General features: G+C 36.0%; 1 protein-coding gene across 5 annotated transcripts; it reads right to left on the minus strand.

Moving 5' to 3' along the window:
• Positions 1 to 1452: 1452 nt before the first annotated feature.
• On the minus strand, positions 1453 to 19031 carry LOC145779597 (CD81 protein-like). 5 transcript variants are annotated; one of them, XM_082591229.1, is made up of 9 exons: positions 18912 to 19031; positions 15637 to 15727; positions 13739 to 13948; positions 12165 to 12239; positions 8043 to 8150; positions 7516 to 7645; positions 7027 to 7139; positions 6174 to 6257; positions 1454 to 1777 (listed from the first exon to the last, which is right to left on the minus strand). In XM_082591229.1, exons 1-9 carry the CDS (start codon positions 18932 to 18934, stop codon positions 1628 to 1630), a joined length of 984 nt encoding a protein of 327 aa, XP_082447355.1. In that variant the 5' UTR covers positions 18935 to 19031; the 3' UTR covers positions 1454 to 1627. The 5 variants fall into 5 exon arrangements, with proteins under 5 accessions (XP_082447372.1, XP_082447355.1, XP_082447387.1 ...); XM_082591261.1 differs by lacking the exon at positions 18912 to 19031 and adding an exon at positions 14717 to 14870 and having other exon boundaries at positions 13739 to 13953; positions 15637 to 15701; XM_082591246.1 differs by lacking the exon at positions 6174 to 6257 and having other exon boundaries at positions 1453 to 1777.
• Between the last annotated feature and the right edge of the window lie 940 nt (positions 19032 to 19971).

The raw sequence follows: 19971 nt of genomic DNA on the forward strand, positions 1-19971 counted from the left end.
CATTCCAACCTAACTGTGTTATGCAGTAGCCTGCTTGCCACTACTTTCAGCATTTTTTGCAATCAATAAACTTAATTTTTTTCTGTTGATTCAACGTGTACAGGCGTTTGAACAACGATTTGGTTGTACCTACCTACTTGTACAGTGAGGTAGCAAGCAACATTTTGATGCAATTACTGCTGCTAATGCAGCAATTAGTGGTTTTAAAAAACAACTTAGCGTACAAAATTTCACACGCAATAACTTTAAAATTGCCTGGTCACAACTGGTAGCACTTTTTACGTGGTTTTCTGATGACTTTCCCATATCACACTGGTTTAGTTTACATACAGTAGCCTACATTTACGATATATGTGGCCTACAGCATGAACTTGTCAGCTTTTTGATTGTAGAGCTGTCTTTAGCTTATTGAGAGTTTTTTTTACAAGATCTCGGACGAGCCCCCAGTGTAGGCTTTTTGATATTGATCTGTCTTTTGGTGTATGCCTTTTTCTTATTGAGAGACTCTGAGTCTCTAGCTACAAAAAGGACAATTTAGGGTTTATATCTAGGGGTATGATTGCCTACAAAAATTAAACAACTTAAACGTATTTTTTGTTAATCAAAGTTACAATATCTTTTTCGGGATATTGAGAAATAATTATCCTGTCTAACTCTAACCAATTTAGTTTATTGCGACGAGTGTCTGAAAAGCGACATTCTCCCATCGTGAATTTTGCTTTCTTGTTCTAGAGTCGTTCGGTCTATTCTCTTGAAAGTCTCCTCTGTCTGAGTATTTTTCAATTCCCCGCTTATTTCATAATAGGTAGTGCAGTGGTTCTCAACCTTTTACTGATTGCGTACCACCTAGCAACTTTTATTAGCGCTGTGTACCACCCAGTGGCGTAGCCAGAAATTTTGAAAGGGGGAGTTTTGAGGGCCGGCAAGTGAAGCCCGTCGGCGTGTTCGCCGAAGGCGACACTCAGCGGCAGGGGGTCTGGGGGACCTCCTCCAGAAAATTTTGAAAAATTACTTTGCATTTGGCGCCTTCTGAGAGCATTTTCAACAAAAATGTGGCAAAGCAAAGTACCACTTGGAAAGCTCCCGCGTACCACAGGTTGAAAACCACTGATATAGTGCCTTTTATCAGTAGTATGGTGGGAGTTATGAAAGCGAAACGGTTACACAGTTATGTCGCTTCAGAAATACGGATGTGGTGAGCTAAATTCCGTGAGAGTGGCATTTGTTGACAGGAAGCGTGACTTAAATTCCGTGAGAGCAGAATTTGGGTTTTGAATTTTCACAGTTGAAGTGCATTTGCAAATTGCAGTTCTCATAGATTTCGGCTAAATGTTCTCATAATTTAAATTTGTTAGTTAAAAACATGGTACATGTTTCAAACTCTTTTTCTGTACAGACAGACTGATCACTAATCGGACTGTGTCAGTGCATTTTTAAAAGATTTGTACGGAAAGAAAATTTTTTAAAGATTTTTTCGGTTGTAGATATAATATTTTTATCAGCTCTCAATAGTATTTTGATAACTTAGTAAACAAATACAATAGATATCAGTCATGCTTGGTGAGAGCGGTCTTTTTAGTGTGATTGGGAAATATTGATTTGTGGTCATTTAATTTTCATCACACTTCTATTGCTTGACCCATAGATTCGTTTCAAAGTTTTGAGGAATGCTTTCAGTCTGATTCAGTTGTTCGAAGGAAAGTTGAGTTACCACGGAATCTTGATCCACTCTCAACATCACCGCTTCCAATTGACGCAAAATGTAGAAATGAATCATCTAAAATGGTTGAATAACAATAAAACGTATCCAATCACAAGCTCATGATCAGTTAAACTGCATGTTAACATGCTTCCTGCATGTTATTAATTGACCGATTTAAATCAAGCAACGCTGGTTCGGCTTTCGGGTTGTGCGCTTGATGTGCTGTGGGCAACGCATTTCAGGACTTCACTCTGAACAATCGGAGACTTCACTCTGAACAATCGGAGACTTCACTCTACCGATCTTGGTCACCAGCCTTAGGTCAGTTGTTCAAAACCTTCACAAGGAGGTGCTAAACTGCCATGAATAACCTATCAGAGGCTTTGTTAGTCCGAGGATAAAGATTCAAAACCAAACCAAATGGATTTCTAAAAATTGAATGAGGCTTTTCACCAGGCATTTAGTTCAACAACATGTTCAAAAATTTGCACGCGATGAGTAGCCTATGTTTCAAAGTTAACTTTCATTTTGCTTGTTTAGTTGATTTACAACAACATGATCCTGTGTTCTGCCATGCTATTGCTAGTCAGGTAGTGATTACACGATCTAGCTTTTTGAAGAATCAATAGAGTCTGATTTGACAAAACGTTAGAATAAATGCAGTTATAGGCACGTGCTATATTATTGGTTACTGCCTAAGAAAAAGCAAAGCTAATAACAAATTCACTTATATCAACGCATGTGGTGCTACTATTCCATGTCTTTTTTTTACCAAGGATATCTAAAGAAGGGGATACAAAGGCTTTTATGATGGCTGACAATAGAAGGGCTTCTCTTATATCAGTGGTTCTCAACCTTTTTTATCCGGTGGACCCTTTTAGTCGATATTCAAATCCAAATTCCCCTCCCCTATAAATTTAATTTTTTTTAAAACTCGTTTGCATTAATATTTTAATCTAAGTCTTGGAAGATAAACCAAATTTTCACAAGTGATAAGCTTTTTAGCCTGTAATATTCCTTTTCATACTAAAATTATTTAATTAATGAAGAACGTTGCTGAAAAGTATTTTATTCAAAGAATACATTCAAAATATAAGAGTCAATGCATTTAACAGTCTGTGTGAAGCTTGGGACTTTTTTGTTTCGACAACTTATGAAAGTGGTGGAAGAGTATTGGAAAAAGCACAACGAATATCATTCTCCACGTCTAATCTGTTTCTCTGTTTTGTTTTCATTTGCAAGAGTTGAAAAACCTGATTCGCATAGATAAGTGGAAGCAAACGAAAGAATACTTCGAATAGCTTTCTCTGTCACTTTGGTATAGGAATTACACAATAATGGCCAAAATCCAGTGATTGATTTTTCTCTGAATACCTAAGTCTCTTGCGCAAGAATCCGTTTTGAGTTCTAAAAATTCATCCTGCAATTTATTGGGAACTTTTTCCGTCAACAATGTGAATAAGTTTCGTATTAAATCAAGCTCATCGCCATACATTTCATGAAAATATCGAATGAATTTCAGTTCTAATGCTGTGAGATGTTGCAAAATCATTTCTTTTTTCAACTCTAGAAAAACTTGTTCGTTGCCGTTAAACATGTTCAATTGTTCATTCCAACTTGGCTGGTCAAAAGATAGAGGCCAGACAAAACATATAGTCCCCCGGCGACCAGGACAGCAGAGCCTTCTAGTAGCCTACTTTAAGACAATCTCCTAATGACAGTGACGTAAATCCATCACTTTCTTCCAACCTGCCTTGAGCAGCATACAGCTTGTAAATTCACATGGTATCAATATGTCAATGGCTCATGGATACAGATAACCCATGTTGATGTGCAATCTGCTTTAAACGGAGTTAGCGATTAAATATGTAGGCTACCGTGTTGGTGTTTTTCCCTTGCATTTTCAGATTTAGTTTATTCAATAGACCAAACATATCAACCAATAAGCAAGGAATCTAATCCATCTGTCATCATTCAGCAATGAAACAAATTCCAATTTTATGTGAAGGTCAAACAATAATTTAAGCTCGTCTCTGAGCTCAAACACTCGCTTGGTTACGTTTCCTCTTGAAAGCCATCAAGTATTTGCATGAAAAAGAAGTATAGGCCTAGGCCTATACGTAATGATTTGCATCTATGTCAGTGCACAGTTGCTTAAATAATCGGGAGTTAATCTAAAAATAATCTCCTCTTCAACACTCCAGTCTAGGCCAACTTACTAGGCTTAAAAAGGTTTACAATTCTAAAACCAAATTCCCCCCTGAAAATTGCAAAATTCCCCCCTAGTGGGGAATTCCCCCCCGGTTGGGAACCACTGTCTTATATCATAAATAATCTCTGTTCATCGTAAAATAACAATTGGCACCGATAGTGATTTAATAAAACTTGTTATGATAACCTGCATTCTATTAGCATCAGGCCTGGATATTCATTGGATCCTTATACCCAGACAGCAAAGTGACGGATTTTGCTGTCTGGGTAGTTACTTGTTATCTCAACTACCGTACCCGTAAATACTTGCTTTACTCCTAGCCGACTGCAAAGGCTTTGTAAAGAAAAACAGCCTAGGCTACTGGCGAACTTTCAATTGTGTTTCTGAACAAGTATTCTTTAAATATGCTTTACATCACATTTGCTATCTGTCTTCTGTAGCTGACTGTAGGGGAGATGTGGGACCAAATGACCCTTTTTGCACACTTTGGCCACAATTGTTCAAAGGTTGGTTCTCAGAATTACCAAAATCTGCAAAAAAGTTGTCAGCAAACCCATCTACCTACAGGCCAAAAAACAAATGAATATCTCGAAATTTTATCCTCCAAAATTAAAATTACTGTATAAAAAAATGAAAAAGTAGGTCATTGGTCCGATGACCCACTCTCGTGGGACCTTTGACCCACCCTTACAATCGAGTCGAAAACTACACAATACTTTCAGGTTTTATGTTTTGATTTTGCACAAAAAATACAATCAAAACAATACGAAAAGTGAAATTTCAAGTCTAGCATCAGAAAAGTGTTCATTTATGCATTGTCAAAACGAAGTCACAATGCATCATTAAATGTCATGGCGAGATAAATCTTTTTTAAACCGCATAACTCCATAAAACCTTTTGGTAGCTGCTACCTGTGTAAGTTTGTCAAGAATGCACACAATTTCTGATCGCTTCACAGACGCAAGTTCCTCAATATCAGGAAACACAAAAGCATTTTTAATTTTGACGCTCCTCTTCAAAAAAGAAATCTCAAAATTTCCATCCTCATCAGGACCATTCAGCAACAGGCCAGCAAACCTCTTACTACAGTGGCGTAGCTAGGGGGGTGGGAGGGGCGGCACTTTCAGACTGCGATGTTTGATTTTGATTATAATCTGATAAAAAAAACGCATTTTATTTTCACATGCTTTTTCTTGATGGGGCAGTAAAATCTGAATCCACCCCGGGCGGCACATTCCCTAGCTACGCTATTGCTCTTACATCTTCCTTCACTGGAATACACTCTCACAAGCGCATAGCAACCAGCTTCATCACTCTGCTTTGGCGAAGTCGTCGTGTCATGACGTAACACTTTTCTGACTAACGGCACAAAGTGTTTCTATCAATATTGTTTTCTTTAGCAGTCTTTCTCAAACTGACATTATGTTCTGATACTTCCTTTAAAGGATTGTTCAACTCTTCTTGTGTAAACAAGGAATCTTTATTTTTGCACAGCTTAAAAGTAGGCATATTGAAGCTAAACACAAATAAAATAACATTGGGGGGCCTGTGACCCACCTGATGACAAGCATGGGTCAAAGATCCCATATTTGCTCCATCTTGCCGTTCATGCAATGGTTAAAAAACTGGTGTGAATTTTTACCGGAAACCAATGCAGTTCTATCACCCAATCCATGGTGCATACCCTAAACTAAAAAAAGTGTTTAAAAATGTTCTCTTCCTATTCGAAAACAAAAAATGAATGAGCCCGAAAAAACTTACTTTTTTCCTCTAAAAACAACTTCTGCCTCTTGAAATCAAACTAGCAAGTCTGAGTTGACCAAAGCACATGTGCTTGACAAAGAAGAAATCTCGACACCAAAACAACAAATAAAAGAACAAAACGCCTACAGGATGGCGAAATCAAGCCTATGGTCATTGGTCCCAACCTGCTCATTGGTCCCACATTTCTCCTACCAATTGCATTACAAAACTTTCTGCCATTTAAAAAAAAACGCATGTTTAACGCATGCACCAACTACTGCCCTTCTGGTGTGAGAATAAGGCAATCGCTGCGAGCCTTCGTATCCTCTTCTTTAGATATCCATGTTTTTTACAACAATGCCATGACAAAATACAATTTTTTTAAAACGCGTGGCGAGCTTAATTAGCATATGGCCATTTTTCCACAACCTGCACAGTTTATGTTTGACTAACTAGTTTTTCGAATAGAGGGAGCCAAACGGTACAAAACAAAAAATTACTTCATGACTTCATTACCTCTATGACAATCAACCCCACTGTTAGTCCAGTGATAAGAAGTATGTTCACTTTCAGCAGCTTCTTTGTGGCATTTCCACAACCCTACAAGAAAATAGTTTTCAAAAGTGTTTGCGTTTGTCCGTTTTGTTTAAATCGATGTAATTGTTAGTGTTCTATCTTACAAGTTATAGCAATTATATAATTTTGGTTTAGCCTGATTCGTTTTCACACAGCAGAATGAAAAAATAATGAATTTTTGATTTTTCTCTGAAGATAACAAAAGTGGGTGTGCGACTGTGCGGTTCATACGTTAAGGGTTCTTAATGGATGCTTTTAACTTTGGGGTTGTGAGTTTTTAAGGCAACCGTAATTAACTATCCAGACAGCAAATCAGTCGTCTTTACATTCATTCAACGTTTTTAAACGTTGAATGAATGTAAGAAATGATTGATTTGTTGTCTGGGTAGTGAGCCTTGGCGCATATTGAAATGGGGCAACAATGTTGTTTAAAAAACATGTCGGATTTATAAAATTTAATTTTATGTGTTCTATGCGTTGCAAAGATTGATTTTACACTTGAGATTTTTTCAATGATTTTGATGGCTATTTATAGGCCTATTAGATTTGTTTTAGCATTTTTACTTGAAATTGACTTATACCTCATTTATTAGGCTACGTACTGAGAAACAAATTTCTTGTAATACCCTATATTCTATAGCCTGCGTAAATAGTCATAGGCCTAATGGGATATTAAGGCATGAACGCCTACGTATGACGGTATGAAGCTGGAAAACTCATCACTGGGAATTCCTCTCCAGTTGGGAATCGCTGTTATAACTCATTTAGTTAATCAGAATTCGTTTAGGCCTACCTCCTGGTAACGAGCTTTCGATGTTGAAATATTTTTGGCTTGTTGGCACACTGAAAGATCTATATAATCTTCATTCAAGCCTTTGATGCAGCAACTCATTGGCCAAAGTTGATCTAAAAAAATACTTCCTATAAAGGTCTAATACAAGTTAATGAAAGCCAAAAACTTGTTTTGGTTAATATTTTGAAGCCGTATGACATTTACAAATTACAACAGTGGACAGGGAAAACGAGAGAGATAAACCACCCGTAGGCCTAAGTATTTTGAAAACGCATTTGTAGAAGAATAGGAACAACTTGTGTACGGCACTGTGCATTAGTATGCTTGAAAAAAGTGTCATTTGTAGCTTCCTAACCCATAGCTAAAGATCTGCATTCCAGTTTTTTTTCTTTTTTTATACTGTAAAACTTTAAGTTATAATTTGATCTTCAATATTCTAATTCCACAAAAATCCGAAACAGGTTGTTAGAAGTTGTGAATTTTTTTTACTTGCTGTTTCATTTGTGTTTGATCTCCAAAATGCTGCTCCTGTTAAGGGAATTCCTTCCTTTTTGATGCCAACATCCAACGTTGCATAATCAGTGAATCCGCTAACTTCCGACACACCGCAACACTTAAGCTGCAACGCACTTTCATAATTTGGCATATTCAACTCTATCAGTCTGCTAATTGTTAACCTGATGTCATTTTTGATTAGCCTACATTTATACAAATGAATGAAACCTAAGGAATAAAAGAGCATGCAAAACTTAGTTTAACTGGAAATACAGGCTGCACTTCAAGGACAATCAAAATTAGTCTACTGAGCTTAATGATTGGACTTGCGTGAGTAGTTCAAGGCTGTCTCATATTGAAACCATACGTGAAGCTCCCGGGATAAAAATTCAAGATATCCATTGATAGTTTTTTTTTCACAATCACAACAGACAGACACATGTCTGCAATAAACAAAAGTCTATGGGAGGGGAGATTTGGTTAAATAAACCGTCAAGGTGAAAAGCTTATTCACAACCAACATCCGCCTGTAGATGCTTCCACGCAACAGATTCGATGTTGATGCCTTTGTCTCCTTTATAGTTAATAACAAAAGTATGTTCAAGTTGCCATATCACATCATTGTCAATCTGAAAAAGAACAAAACAATTATCACTAAAGTTAAACGTTTTACCAACGTAGCCTACTGTTCTTTCTTTGTAATAGTATATACCTAGCTGTCTGGTGTCTATAGGCCTACCCTACATTAATGATAACTATAGGGCCCGCAAAAGTCCACAAAGTCAAAAAATTTTAAGGACCTTGTCTATCCACGAATCAAAGAATAAAGTTGTTTTCAGCACCTAGGGAACTGTTTCTAAGAAGTTTAGGCTATAGGTCAAAATAAAGTCAAAATTTTCAATAAAGTCAAAATTTGTCAAATTATGGCTTTTGATAAACTTTTTGTGTTTCTTGAGAGTAATTTCTGTCAAAATCCTCGTGGAAGCATAGTAAATCAGGAACTGTGACTCAATTAAACTATATTAACCCATAAAAGCAGGAAATATGTCACAATGCCCAGTTGGATCAGCAGTAACTTATATCGCAAATTGTCCATTCTTACATAATTCATTTAAATAATTTTTATAAAACACTCCCTCTTCACAAACGTGGTTTTTTCGAAGATCAACAGTTTGGATTTTAGAAATAGCTTACTGACATTCTGTATGTCCGTTTTTTTTCTCCATCCTATTATTATTATTATGACTGCTCATCCACATCAACATTGGAACAGGCAAATTCAATTCACAACACTTTTCATTAGGCTGTCATTCATTATTACATGATTGTGTGCTTCTCTCTGTTTTTGTTATTTTTTGCTATTTATTTTTTGGGTTTTGTGGCCGTGCTAACTACTGATATATAGCCTACTAGCCTACATAATTTTTCATTCAGGCACGTTTTAAACCTTTCAAGGTTTTTCCACCTTTTCCCGTTCGTTAACGTGCTGGTAGGTTTATATCGATTTTTGTAGTTGTATCTTTTTTGTCCCGGACGCGTTAATGACGAAAAATAAAATGATTGAAATGATTGATTGATTGAAAACAAAAATGCCTATGCAAGCTAAATCGTCTTCAGTAAAAGTTAGACAGATTTGTCGAGATTTTCCCATCGCCAAAAAACACGACACACTTTTTATAATCCATAAAACACCTTGACTTTTCGACAAAATATTACGTTTGGGTCTGAAATCGACAAAAGATTATGTTTGGGTAGCTAGCATCAATTCAAGGAAGAACTGTGCCCTCTACAAATAAGCAATTTCGTTAGGTCTAAATAACGACTGATGATGATGATGAAATAAAGTAAAAATTTGATAAAAATAAAGTTAAAAATTTTTTGTTTTAGGTCAAAATAAAAATGGCCCTAATGATAACAGAAAAAATGATGTAACGCTGTCAATTATGTGCATTTTGATCACTTACGTCACAAAACAACTATCCAATCTGAAGAACGAAAAATTAAAGTCAAATCAATCTGAAAAATGAAAAACTAAAGCAATTCAAATCCATTGTTTTTTATTGTCCTGAGGAAATCTCTGAGATGGAAACAATTAACCTCTGCCTGAAGTTAGTAATGTCTTATTAGTCGGGCAAAGTTCTTATTGACATAAGAAATTGACTTAAAAAAATTGACTTTATTGCTTTAACGAAAATTTGACTGAATGAACCATTGTTGCCTGTGTTTTCTATTTGAAAGAAGATTGCATCAACAAAAAAAGAAATTTAAATCAACGAAAAAAAAACAGTAAAATTCTCAACAGAACATAATTATTATATTCATAGCTCGTCTGAACTGAAAGCTATAGGCCGGTGGTTTTCAACATTTTTGTTTTGGCGGACTCCTAAAAAATTACATTTAAAATTTTAGCATTTCGCGTCTCCAGACAGAAACAAATGTTTCATAAGTTTTGAAACGACGCCCTCAGAAAAATTTAAACTCGCGTCACATTTATGACGATTGATGACGTTGACAAAATTATGTTGTGAACCATATATATGTTGGCACACAGGATCAAAAATCAGTAGGCCGAATTTATATCCCAACTTTTAATTATGTTTCTCAAAGAATTTTTTCGAAAATTAGTAAAACGTTTGCAGCCTTTACAAAGAATTTCTCCCTTTTTTCATTTGTAATCAATATTTTGTTGTAATCACAGTCAGTATGATGTTGACTATCGTTTGCATTTGTGAATTAGGCATTGATTAGGCTAATAACAATTTGCTGCCTCAAAAGAATCAAGTTAAACATCCATAGCCGTACAAAAATATATAAGTCTTTTAACTATTTTTTTTGAAAAAAAGAAAATTAAATGGTCATGGGTAGAGTCATGGGTAGAGTCATGGGTAGAGTCATGGGCAAATCATATAACAAGATATCAGTAGAAGATATCGACTAACAAATTAACAATTTGGACATCCTGGGAAAACAAACGCAAACGAAGAAAGCCAAAACTGAGATTGAAAGATGAAATTGACGAAGAATGTGGAACAACGAGCTGGTATACAAAAACAAACGATCGGCTGGATTGGCAAGAAAAGGGGAATGCTTTCGCTCAGCAGTGGGCTACCATAGGCTGAAAACGATGATATAATAATAATGCTTGTTTTTATATAGCGCTGTATCCATCGCAGAATGCGTTGTTCCTCAGCGCTTTACAAAGCAGACAGTGTCGATACAGCCGTATAGAGGCGCAACTGAGTAGGCTACATTATGCTTTTTTTTAATAGATTGAGTTTTGCTTTTAGCAGCATGATTGCTGTTTATTTCACAATGTAGATATTAATTAACCTGTTTTAGCCTGATGCTGCGAGTTGGCTGTGGCAGTAGCGGTTTGCACTAGCTTTCGTAACACAGTTCCCTAGTCATGTGGTATGACAAAGCTATGAATTTTTATAGTTTGAAAACCGAACCTTTGTGCGAAACCTTTTGAAATTTCAAGCAACGCACCAGGGCGTCACGACGCTCAGTTTGAGAATTATTATAATACAGTAGCCTACATAAACAAAGTTCAACCAATTAAAAAATGTTGCAATTTATCAATCGCGACGTAAATTCGGAAAATTTCACTGAACCCGTAAAAACGCTTTGCGAACCCTTTGGGTTCCGCTGATCCCCGATTGAGAACCGCTGCTACAGGCTATGAACAGGCAACTAACTTCACCAAGTTCACTAAGAACAAGAGTTCAAATGTAACACAATGCGATGTTTTACATTTTCGGCATTCACGTTTCTGTCCTTGGCCAGAAGTTTGTAATAGTTACCGTACTTTAAAAAATAATACCATCCCTTGCATTCGTTTATCTCTTTTTTTTTAAAGCTTTGGTAGAGAGTTTGCTTTGTTGAACCATAGAGAAATAAAACATAATAACTTTAGCGGGTTTAGCATACTTTATTTCACACAAAATATAACATAATTAAATAAAATAAACTCAAACGTTTTCGACACGTACGTGTGTCCTCATCAGGAATTAAATCTTTGTAAAGAAAGTTTGTAAAGAATCAAAAATTTTTTTCCTGCAGAAGCAGACGTGGAAATAAGAAGTTGTAAAAGTATCAGTTTTTCTCAACATTTATAAGAAGACATATGAACTGGACTTGTCAATTTCAAAAAATCGACTTTTTTGACTTAAAATTGACTTAATAATAAAAAATTGACTTTTTATTGACCCATCAAATTAAGATTGTGAAACTTACTTCTTGCGTCCAGAACTCATACTTAAAACTATCCCACAATAATTTACTAAAATAAAAATCTGATTATTGACTTTACTTGCCCTACTTAGGCCTAGTAGGCCTATTGAGCATTTCCTTCTACTCATGAAAAAGAGTTTCAAAGTCATGTAGGCTAATTGTCACTTTGTGTGGAACTGAATGATTGTGCTCAAGAAGTTTCTAATCTTTTTGTTTTTTTGTTGTTGAATAATTGTTATTAAATCAGTTTGTATCCTTTGTGGATCTTTTTCTTGCTTTATGGGATAATTCGACAGATTTTTGTGGATAGGCTACACCGCTCCCTTTTATTATAGGTTATGTAGGTCTAATAAATGCAATTTTAAAGCGAAACTGCAATGCCAACTATCGGTTAAGTTATCATAACGTACCCGCACTTGCAACCAGAAGCTGAGACCTCCGACGGCAAGAAACAGGAGAAAAAGCACGACCAAAAACATGTAAAACTGAAAATAATTTTTATCAACTAAAGAACAGTTTTTTAATGCAATTTAACTTAAATATTAATATCCTTAAAGCAAATTACGGTAGCGTAAATCAGTATTCCATAACGACAATAAGGAGGTTTAGGGCTATTTTTATAGCCTAGGCGGCTATAGGCCTACTGTAAAAGTTAAAAAAAATTGAAGTGAACATGCAAACAGTTTTATCTCAATTCATTGACATCATCTTTGCTTGGCAACCGGACCTTGAAAAGCATCAGTCACTCAACCAAGGTTGTTATGAATTAAGTTGGCTAGATGCTAACCAGCAATCGTACAATTAACCATCTTTTTTCCATACATAACCAATGAAGATGAATGTTTTAAGGTAAAAGAGGGTTTTAATCATGTGGTCACAGCGGTAAACCATAATATCTTCGTGGGAAAGTTGTAACATAAAATTTCCGGATCCGTTCGTCTGTCTATGGCTCTATCTATGCGATGACCCCGAAAAAGAACACTCTTCTGAAACGTCTTTTTCAAGAATTGTATTTCAGCAAAAAATAGCCAACGGCTGTCGAAAATTAGTGCAACGCGTATGCACTACGCAGTAGAAAACTTGTCACCAAAATACAAATTACTGAGATAAAGACGGAAATTTCATCTAGTTGGTAAGCACCAAGCAAACAGTTAAATATTCGACCAACTTTTCTAAACGACAATTTTAAATGACGAAACTGACTTGAGATATTTCAAACGCACGTAACCAGCTTCTGTGACGTAATAGTCCATATGCATTGTTATGCAATTTCACAGGTGTTGAAACGGTTTGTGCAATGTTATGTTACAGGTGCAATGTTTTACAGGTCTTACAAAATATATTGCAATCTCTGCACATTTTTTAAAATATTCCATGACGTAAGTTATGTGACGTTTGATTTGAAGAACGATTGTTCGTAACATCATGTGCTTTTTGAAAGCTAATGAACTGCACCGGGTTGCTGTTTCATAATTTTCGAATTGTTGCATGGTTTTCCGTTTGCTTGTTTTTGATATTGACACGTTGTTGAAGCAAATGCATATTGAAAACGGTGATATGCTTTACATAAGAAGCTGAAGCATCGGAGTTATATTTCAAAGTTAATCTAGCCTAGACCAGTGGTGTTTAACCTTTTTCTGTGGATGGACTTAATCTATCACAGCAATTGCGAAACTTTCAATACATTTTCAACAGAATAGTAAATTATTTTTGTAAAGTGTAGCCTAATTTATCATTTAGCATGGTACAAATTCAAACTTTTTTTATAGATTTCCAGTGGAAAATCAATCCTGTAGGCTAGGACTCTTTCTAAGTTGTACGTAGACTACAAAAATATCATTTGCGTTAAGTATTTTATTTTCAAAAAAATTTTGTATACTTTTCAAAGCTATTTTTCACAATCCTGACGTTTAAATCACAAAGAGCTTGTCCAAACTTTGCTGAAAATCTGATGAAATAATTTACGAAAACATTGAATGCTCACCGTGCCAAGAATGTATTTGCTATTTGCTGCTGCTCCTCCGCAGCCCACAACTGATAAGACGATTGCAGATGATCCACATACCATGGAAAGGACAGTTAAGAGAACCACATATTCTCGGGAAGATGTAGAACTTGCTATGGCAAGCAGGTTCACGTTGCAGGGATTCCAACGCAACCAAGCTGCCAAGCAAACAAGTAAAGTTCCTCCAGCCTAAACTAGCGAGAAAAAACAACAACTTTTGTTAGTTACACGACTAGAGCGAAAAACTTAATATTTTGCAGTAAGATACGGCAAAAGTAGCCTATAAACGTTTTACTATTTTGAAGGAAACATAGGCTACTGAATTTTATGCAAGATCTTTACGGTGAAAGCGTGTCTGTATAGCATAGCGCCAAAGCCTACAGGCCACTTCATTTTTAATTTTTTTTCTCAATATCTTTTTAGCTTATAGGCTATTGTAAAAAAAAAAGTGCTACTTATTGCAAGATATCTGAAGAGTTGATGACATTTTGGATGAGGGTAAAAAAAACCCGTTTGCTTGCCAAGTAGCCTAGCCTATGTTTCTATCAAAGCTTGGCATATTAAAATAGAAAATAATTCAGGCTACTAAATTCATTCGAATATTGGCCTATTAGGCTATTTAATATCGTTTATAACCTCAACTATGCATATAACCTTAAACCAATTTGCGTGTACTGCAATGATAACAAAATTGAACAGGTTCAAAAATTCAATTATTTGGGCTCAATACTGAATCCAAGCACCCGATGTGAAGAAGAAATTAGACGACGCATTGCACTATCAAAATCAAGTTTCAACACTATGGCAAAAATCTTTAAAGATCGAAAGCTCTCCAAAACCTTAAAAATTCGTTTGTTAAAATGCTTTGTTTGGTCAATTTTGATGTACGGATGTGAAACCTGGACGCTAACAGCAAAAACACGAAAAAAGCTTGAAGCTGCAGAAATGTGGTTTTACCGAAGAATTCTCAAAATTCCATGAACAGCTTTTCGAACCAACAGAGCAGTTCTCCAACAGATGGGCCAGGAGCAGCAGATAATGAGATCTATAGAAATGCGGCAACTGAAGTTCTTGGGTCACATCGTAAGGAAAGGCGAACTTGAAGATTTATCTTTAAGTGGAAAAATACTAGGAAAACGGTCAAGAGGAGCTCAAAGATTTACATTTTTGCACAATTTTCAACCACATACCAAGAACCCTACTAAAATTTGGCAAGACGCACGAGATCGATCAAACTGGAACATCATTGTACATCGACGGCTGTATCAGCCATGATACCTACAGAGAGAGATAACCTTAAACAGGGTAGGCTACTGGTAGGCAGTGCCGGTCTTTGGGATGTGCAAACCGTGAGATCGCACAGGGCCCGTAAATTAGGGGGCCCGCAATTTACTTAGAAAATGCAGTAATTTTTGTCATTTCCAATGGAAAAAAATTCAAGGAATTAGCAACAAGAAAACATAGAAACTCAGCTTTATTTCCGAAAAATGCCAAAGAAAACATGATCTTATCCTTTTGCTATGCCACCGGACAGCACCATTTTACAATAATATTCATACCCAAATTTTTGTTGAATATGCTCTCAGAATGCACCAAATTCAAAGTAATTTGTCAAAATTTTCTGGGGAGCCTCCCCCAGACCCCCGGCCGCTGGGTGTGGCCTTTGGCGAACACACCGTCAAGCTTTGCCCGCCAGCCGTAAAAAAAACCTCCCCTTTCAAAATACCTAGCTACGCTACTGAATTGGATCATTGTCAATTGTCATTGGGGCCGCAAAGTATATTCCGCACAGGGCCCGAAATACCCTAAGACCGGCACTGCTGGTAGGCTATTGTGCAAAACATGACTACCACGTTTTTGCCTAGAAAATCACTTACAAAAAAGAGGACGTTGAAAACGACAAGTGTGTATCGTGCACAAATGATACATCCTTCTTTTGTTTTTTGAGAACTCTCAAGCCATGCAAAACTAAAAAAATATTAACAAAATATACCAGGTTACAAAATCTGAAGAGTAAGATGGCGATAAGATATTAGATGTCACTAGCTTACAATAACTGGGATAAGTATGATACTAGGCTACTAACTACGATAACACTAGCATAGGCCTACCATATTTTCATAGCCCAAAAAGAGGACACGTTTCACCATTAAGTAAAATACAAGTAAAATTTTACGTTTAGACAATCTTTTACATCTTTTGGATAATTTTAAGCAAAAGTTACAAAAAAAAGAAGATAAATTTATATGCCAAATTTGGCCTATAAATCTTTTGCAGCCCCCATATACGGCCTGATTTGTTAGCCTACATTCTGCAACACGTTTCCAGATTTTTCCAACTTTTGGTTACTGTCTGAGTAAAATTAAAAAAAATCATATTTTGACATCTTTTGCTCTCTTCCCCAACCAAATGACACAATGAGTTTCAACATCACAAGGGTTAGAAAAACGAAGACAATTTAACCTGTAAGATTTCTGGTAACAGGAGTTGCTAACAAGGACTTTCTAACAGTTTGCTTGAACGTTTTTGAATATAGTTTTTCTCATTTTTGACTGCTTCCTCAAGGCAACAAAAGGCTTTCATATTAATACGAGTCAGCAAAAAATGAAAATATCTGATTTTTAGAAAATTTAAGTCAGACAGCAACGATCGCAAAAAATTACAAATGTGACAAATCAGGCATCACCTCCAGGTAGCAACGCCTTTACTTTTTCAGTGCGAAAGGATCAGCTTTAACGAAATTATAAAATTTTTGGCACGAAATATGACTGAAATTGTATGCCACTTAGGCTAATCGTTAGGATTCTGAAAACGGATTGAGACAACTAAAATCATATTATACCAACAATTGTATACCAACCATTGTATACCAACCATTGTATACCAACCATTGTATACCAACCATTGTATACCAACCATTGTATACCAATCTTTGTATACCAATATATGGCTCTCAGCTATGGTGTAATTATAAAACTTGTACTTTAAATCGCATACGAGTTGCTTACAACGACTCATACAGAATTATTCGCAATTTGTCGAAATACGATAGTGCTAGAGTGTAGCCTATCAGGTACAAACCGACGTTTTAACTTTTGATGCTCTAATTAGAAAAACATGCTATGCATTAATTTTGTAGAACGCTGCAAAAGATTTAGGCCTATTAATCCACTTTTGCGCAATGTTATGTCGTCTGGATACTATTTCAATTCTACTTTTTATATTCACTACAACAGCATATTGTTTGACGTAGCCTGCATGGTGTTGTGTTTGTGTGATATTTTATGTGTGATGATTGTTAAATGAATTCTATGGACTTTGTGTCTGATGCAACTAAATAATAATAATAATAAGGCTGTTTGTTTCCATGCACCTTTGAGGCTGAAACAAGAATCGTACATAAAATGCGTTCTATTTGGATCTGCATAAGCTGGAAGTGTCCATGCCACGATTTCTTTTTGCAGTGTAGCCTACCTTAAGCTATGTTATTTATTGTGCACTTTTGGACATTCTTTCCTATTTACTTCACTTGACCAGCGAGCCAAACTCTTAAGTTGGTAATCATAACGTCTACAAGCGTTGAAACGATTTAATAAAATCTGAGTAATTTTTTTTTTGTTACAGTATGCAGAGGGCCGTAAATTATAAATACGATAAACTTTTTTGCATTTTTCTGATTTTAGGTCATATTTTTTAGTGCATTTATTCGTGATTTAGCCTACGTAACCCACTCATTTTTTTGATTTCTCAACTTTTTTATTTCATCACAAATTTCCTCATAAAATTCCTAATTCAAAGTCACAAATTTCCGATAATCGCGAAACAATGGTGTTTGATATGTTACAATAGACGTATATGATTGTTTACGACCACGGATCAACAAGATAAGCTGCTACGCCAACTTTTTGAATTATCTTTGAATTAGGATATACATTGGTGCAGAAAATTGTTTTGGAAAGCACATACTAGCCATCGCTCAAACTTCCCACAATAAATTCCTGTTGAAAATATATCCAAGAAAACTCAAAATGCCAAAAAAAGAGGACATTTGAGCATTTCTGAGTGTTCTCGGAGGACTATTCATTTTTCTTGAAAAAGGAGGACAAGTCCTCTAAAAAGAGGACATATGGTAGCCCTACGATAGCAAAATGCCACTAGTCTGCGATAATTGGGGGATACGCCTACGCATAAAATGCTTTAAAATCTGGAGATAATAATTCTTATTGAAAACAAATTTAAACTATTTGTGTTGGATAAACGCTTGGTCGTGTAGCGAAGAAATGGCAATACCAAGCAGCGTAGTTCATCTCTGACGTAATCTACCTCAGGATGTGAGCATGTGCAACGTAGCTTATTTCTATGAAAGTTCTCTATTCAGTAGAACCTTGTGGATGTAATAATTTGCAGGAAGCATCACTTCTTTAACAAGCTTTAACACCACTTTCAAAACAAAAGTACAGTAGGCCTATACATGATTTTTGCAGGTTCATTTAGATTAGGCTATAAGTCTGCCTCTTTTTTACCTAGCGAATGATGCGGTAATGAAACACGTAGCCTATTGTATTTTAGCTCAAAGTTTGAACGCACTTACCTTACATATTTTTAAAAAGAACGTTTAAGCTCAGAGGCAAAATGGTTGGATCACTTAGTAGCAAAATTTAATAAAAAAAATAAAGAGCTCAAAATGTAGATACTAAACTTATGTTCAGCAAACGTTTCGAAAACTACAGTAGGCCTATACTGTCTTAATCTTCAGTGCTATATACGATACGTTTTACGATACAGAAATGTACCGTATGTAACACCGAAGATTAAGACAGTATAGTTTGCGAAACGTTGTTGAACATGAGACTTTATTTAGTATCTACATTTTGGGCACCTTGTTTTTTGATACCGGTAGCATTTAGTTCAATGTATTTTTCTTTGTCGGAATACCACAGTAAATGATCAAGTTAACAAATAGACTACGTGAAAAGAACCAACAAAAAGAAAAGGTGGCAAATCCATAAAAGTTTAAAACGATGTAGATTCAGAAATTGCGTAGATGAAAGTAAATGAAGCACGGCGACCAAACCTAACAGTCTTTGAAACATTTAAGCTCAGTTGCAACTTTCAATGCTGACACCGTCGCTTGCTATTGTATGCATTTTACCTTTTGCTTTCGCTTCGTAGCATTGTAGTCTTCCATTGATTGATCAATCCATTTGTGGCCTAAAGAAAGTTACACCTTCTTTTTTTTGAAACACTCAATTTACGTTATAAAAAATTAGACATGCAAGGTTTCCATATTTCAAATTACTGTATTATATTGTTACTAATGCGTTGTGACCTCACAATACTATCACCGTCACAAAACTTGGACTTCGACACGACAAAAAGTAAGATGCTTCGGTAGTTGGGGTTTGTGATAGCCTATCAGTGAATTTTATATGATAAACTTGATGCAAATGCGCTAAGAAAAATTATTTGGCGTTTTTTCAAAAGTTTTAGAGCCCCGAAAAGCTTCTAGGCCCCTAAAATTATCCCCAGCCTGGGTTCAAAAGTAGGCTACTCCACGTCAGCGTTATTGGATCATATTGATCGTTTCGCGCTGAGCCTTCCCATGAATCGACATCAAAAGAAACTCTTATAGGCTTTCACATGTCTTTGAAGCGTTTTGTCTGACACAGACCCGGATTTAAGGGGGTGCAGTTTCCCCGGGCCCCCGGCGTGGAAAAATGTGATTTTGTGTTATTATTTTCTCTTAGCCTTTGAAATTTCTGCAAAATGCCTCCTTTTTTTCAAGGTTAATCTTTAGTCACAAGGTGGCTACTGAGCTTGGCGTAAAGGCATTAGCAGCAGTGTGGGTGACTTTCAAGTTTCCTTGTAAAGCTTTTCGCGCCGTCGGCACGAAAAACTTTTTTGCACGGGGCCCCCATCAGTTAAACTTGCCCCTGGTCTGACACTTGTGGCCTACAATTTGTGCCGTAAGTAGTCTATCTAGGGGAAGGTCGGGACCCATGATCATGGTGGGAGCCATAATCCACCCCCGTTTTTTTTAATATAAAGTGCTCTTTTTGCATTTTTTGACGTCATTATATTTTTTATGCTTGGATAACTTTCCCACAATCCTTTGGTCAAAATTGTACTAAAAATGAAGGTGCAAAGAGGATTTATAGGTTTTGGGTTAAAAAAGTAATTTTTTTTGGCTGAATGTGTTTTAAAATAACTCA

This window comes from Aplidium turbinatum, chromosome 1 (genome assembly GCF_918807975.1).
Source record: "Aplidium turbinatum chromosome 1, kaAplTurb1.1, whole genome shotgun sequence".
NCBI classification, from domain to species: domain Eukaryota; kingdom Metazoa; phylum Chordata; class Ascidiacea; order Aplousobranchia; family Polyclinidae; genus Aplidium; species Aplidium turbinatum.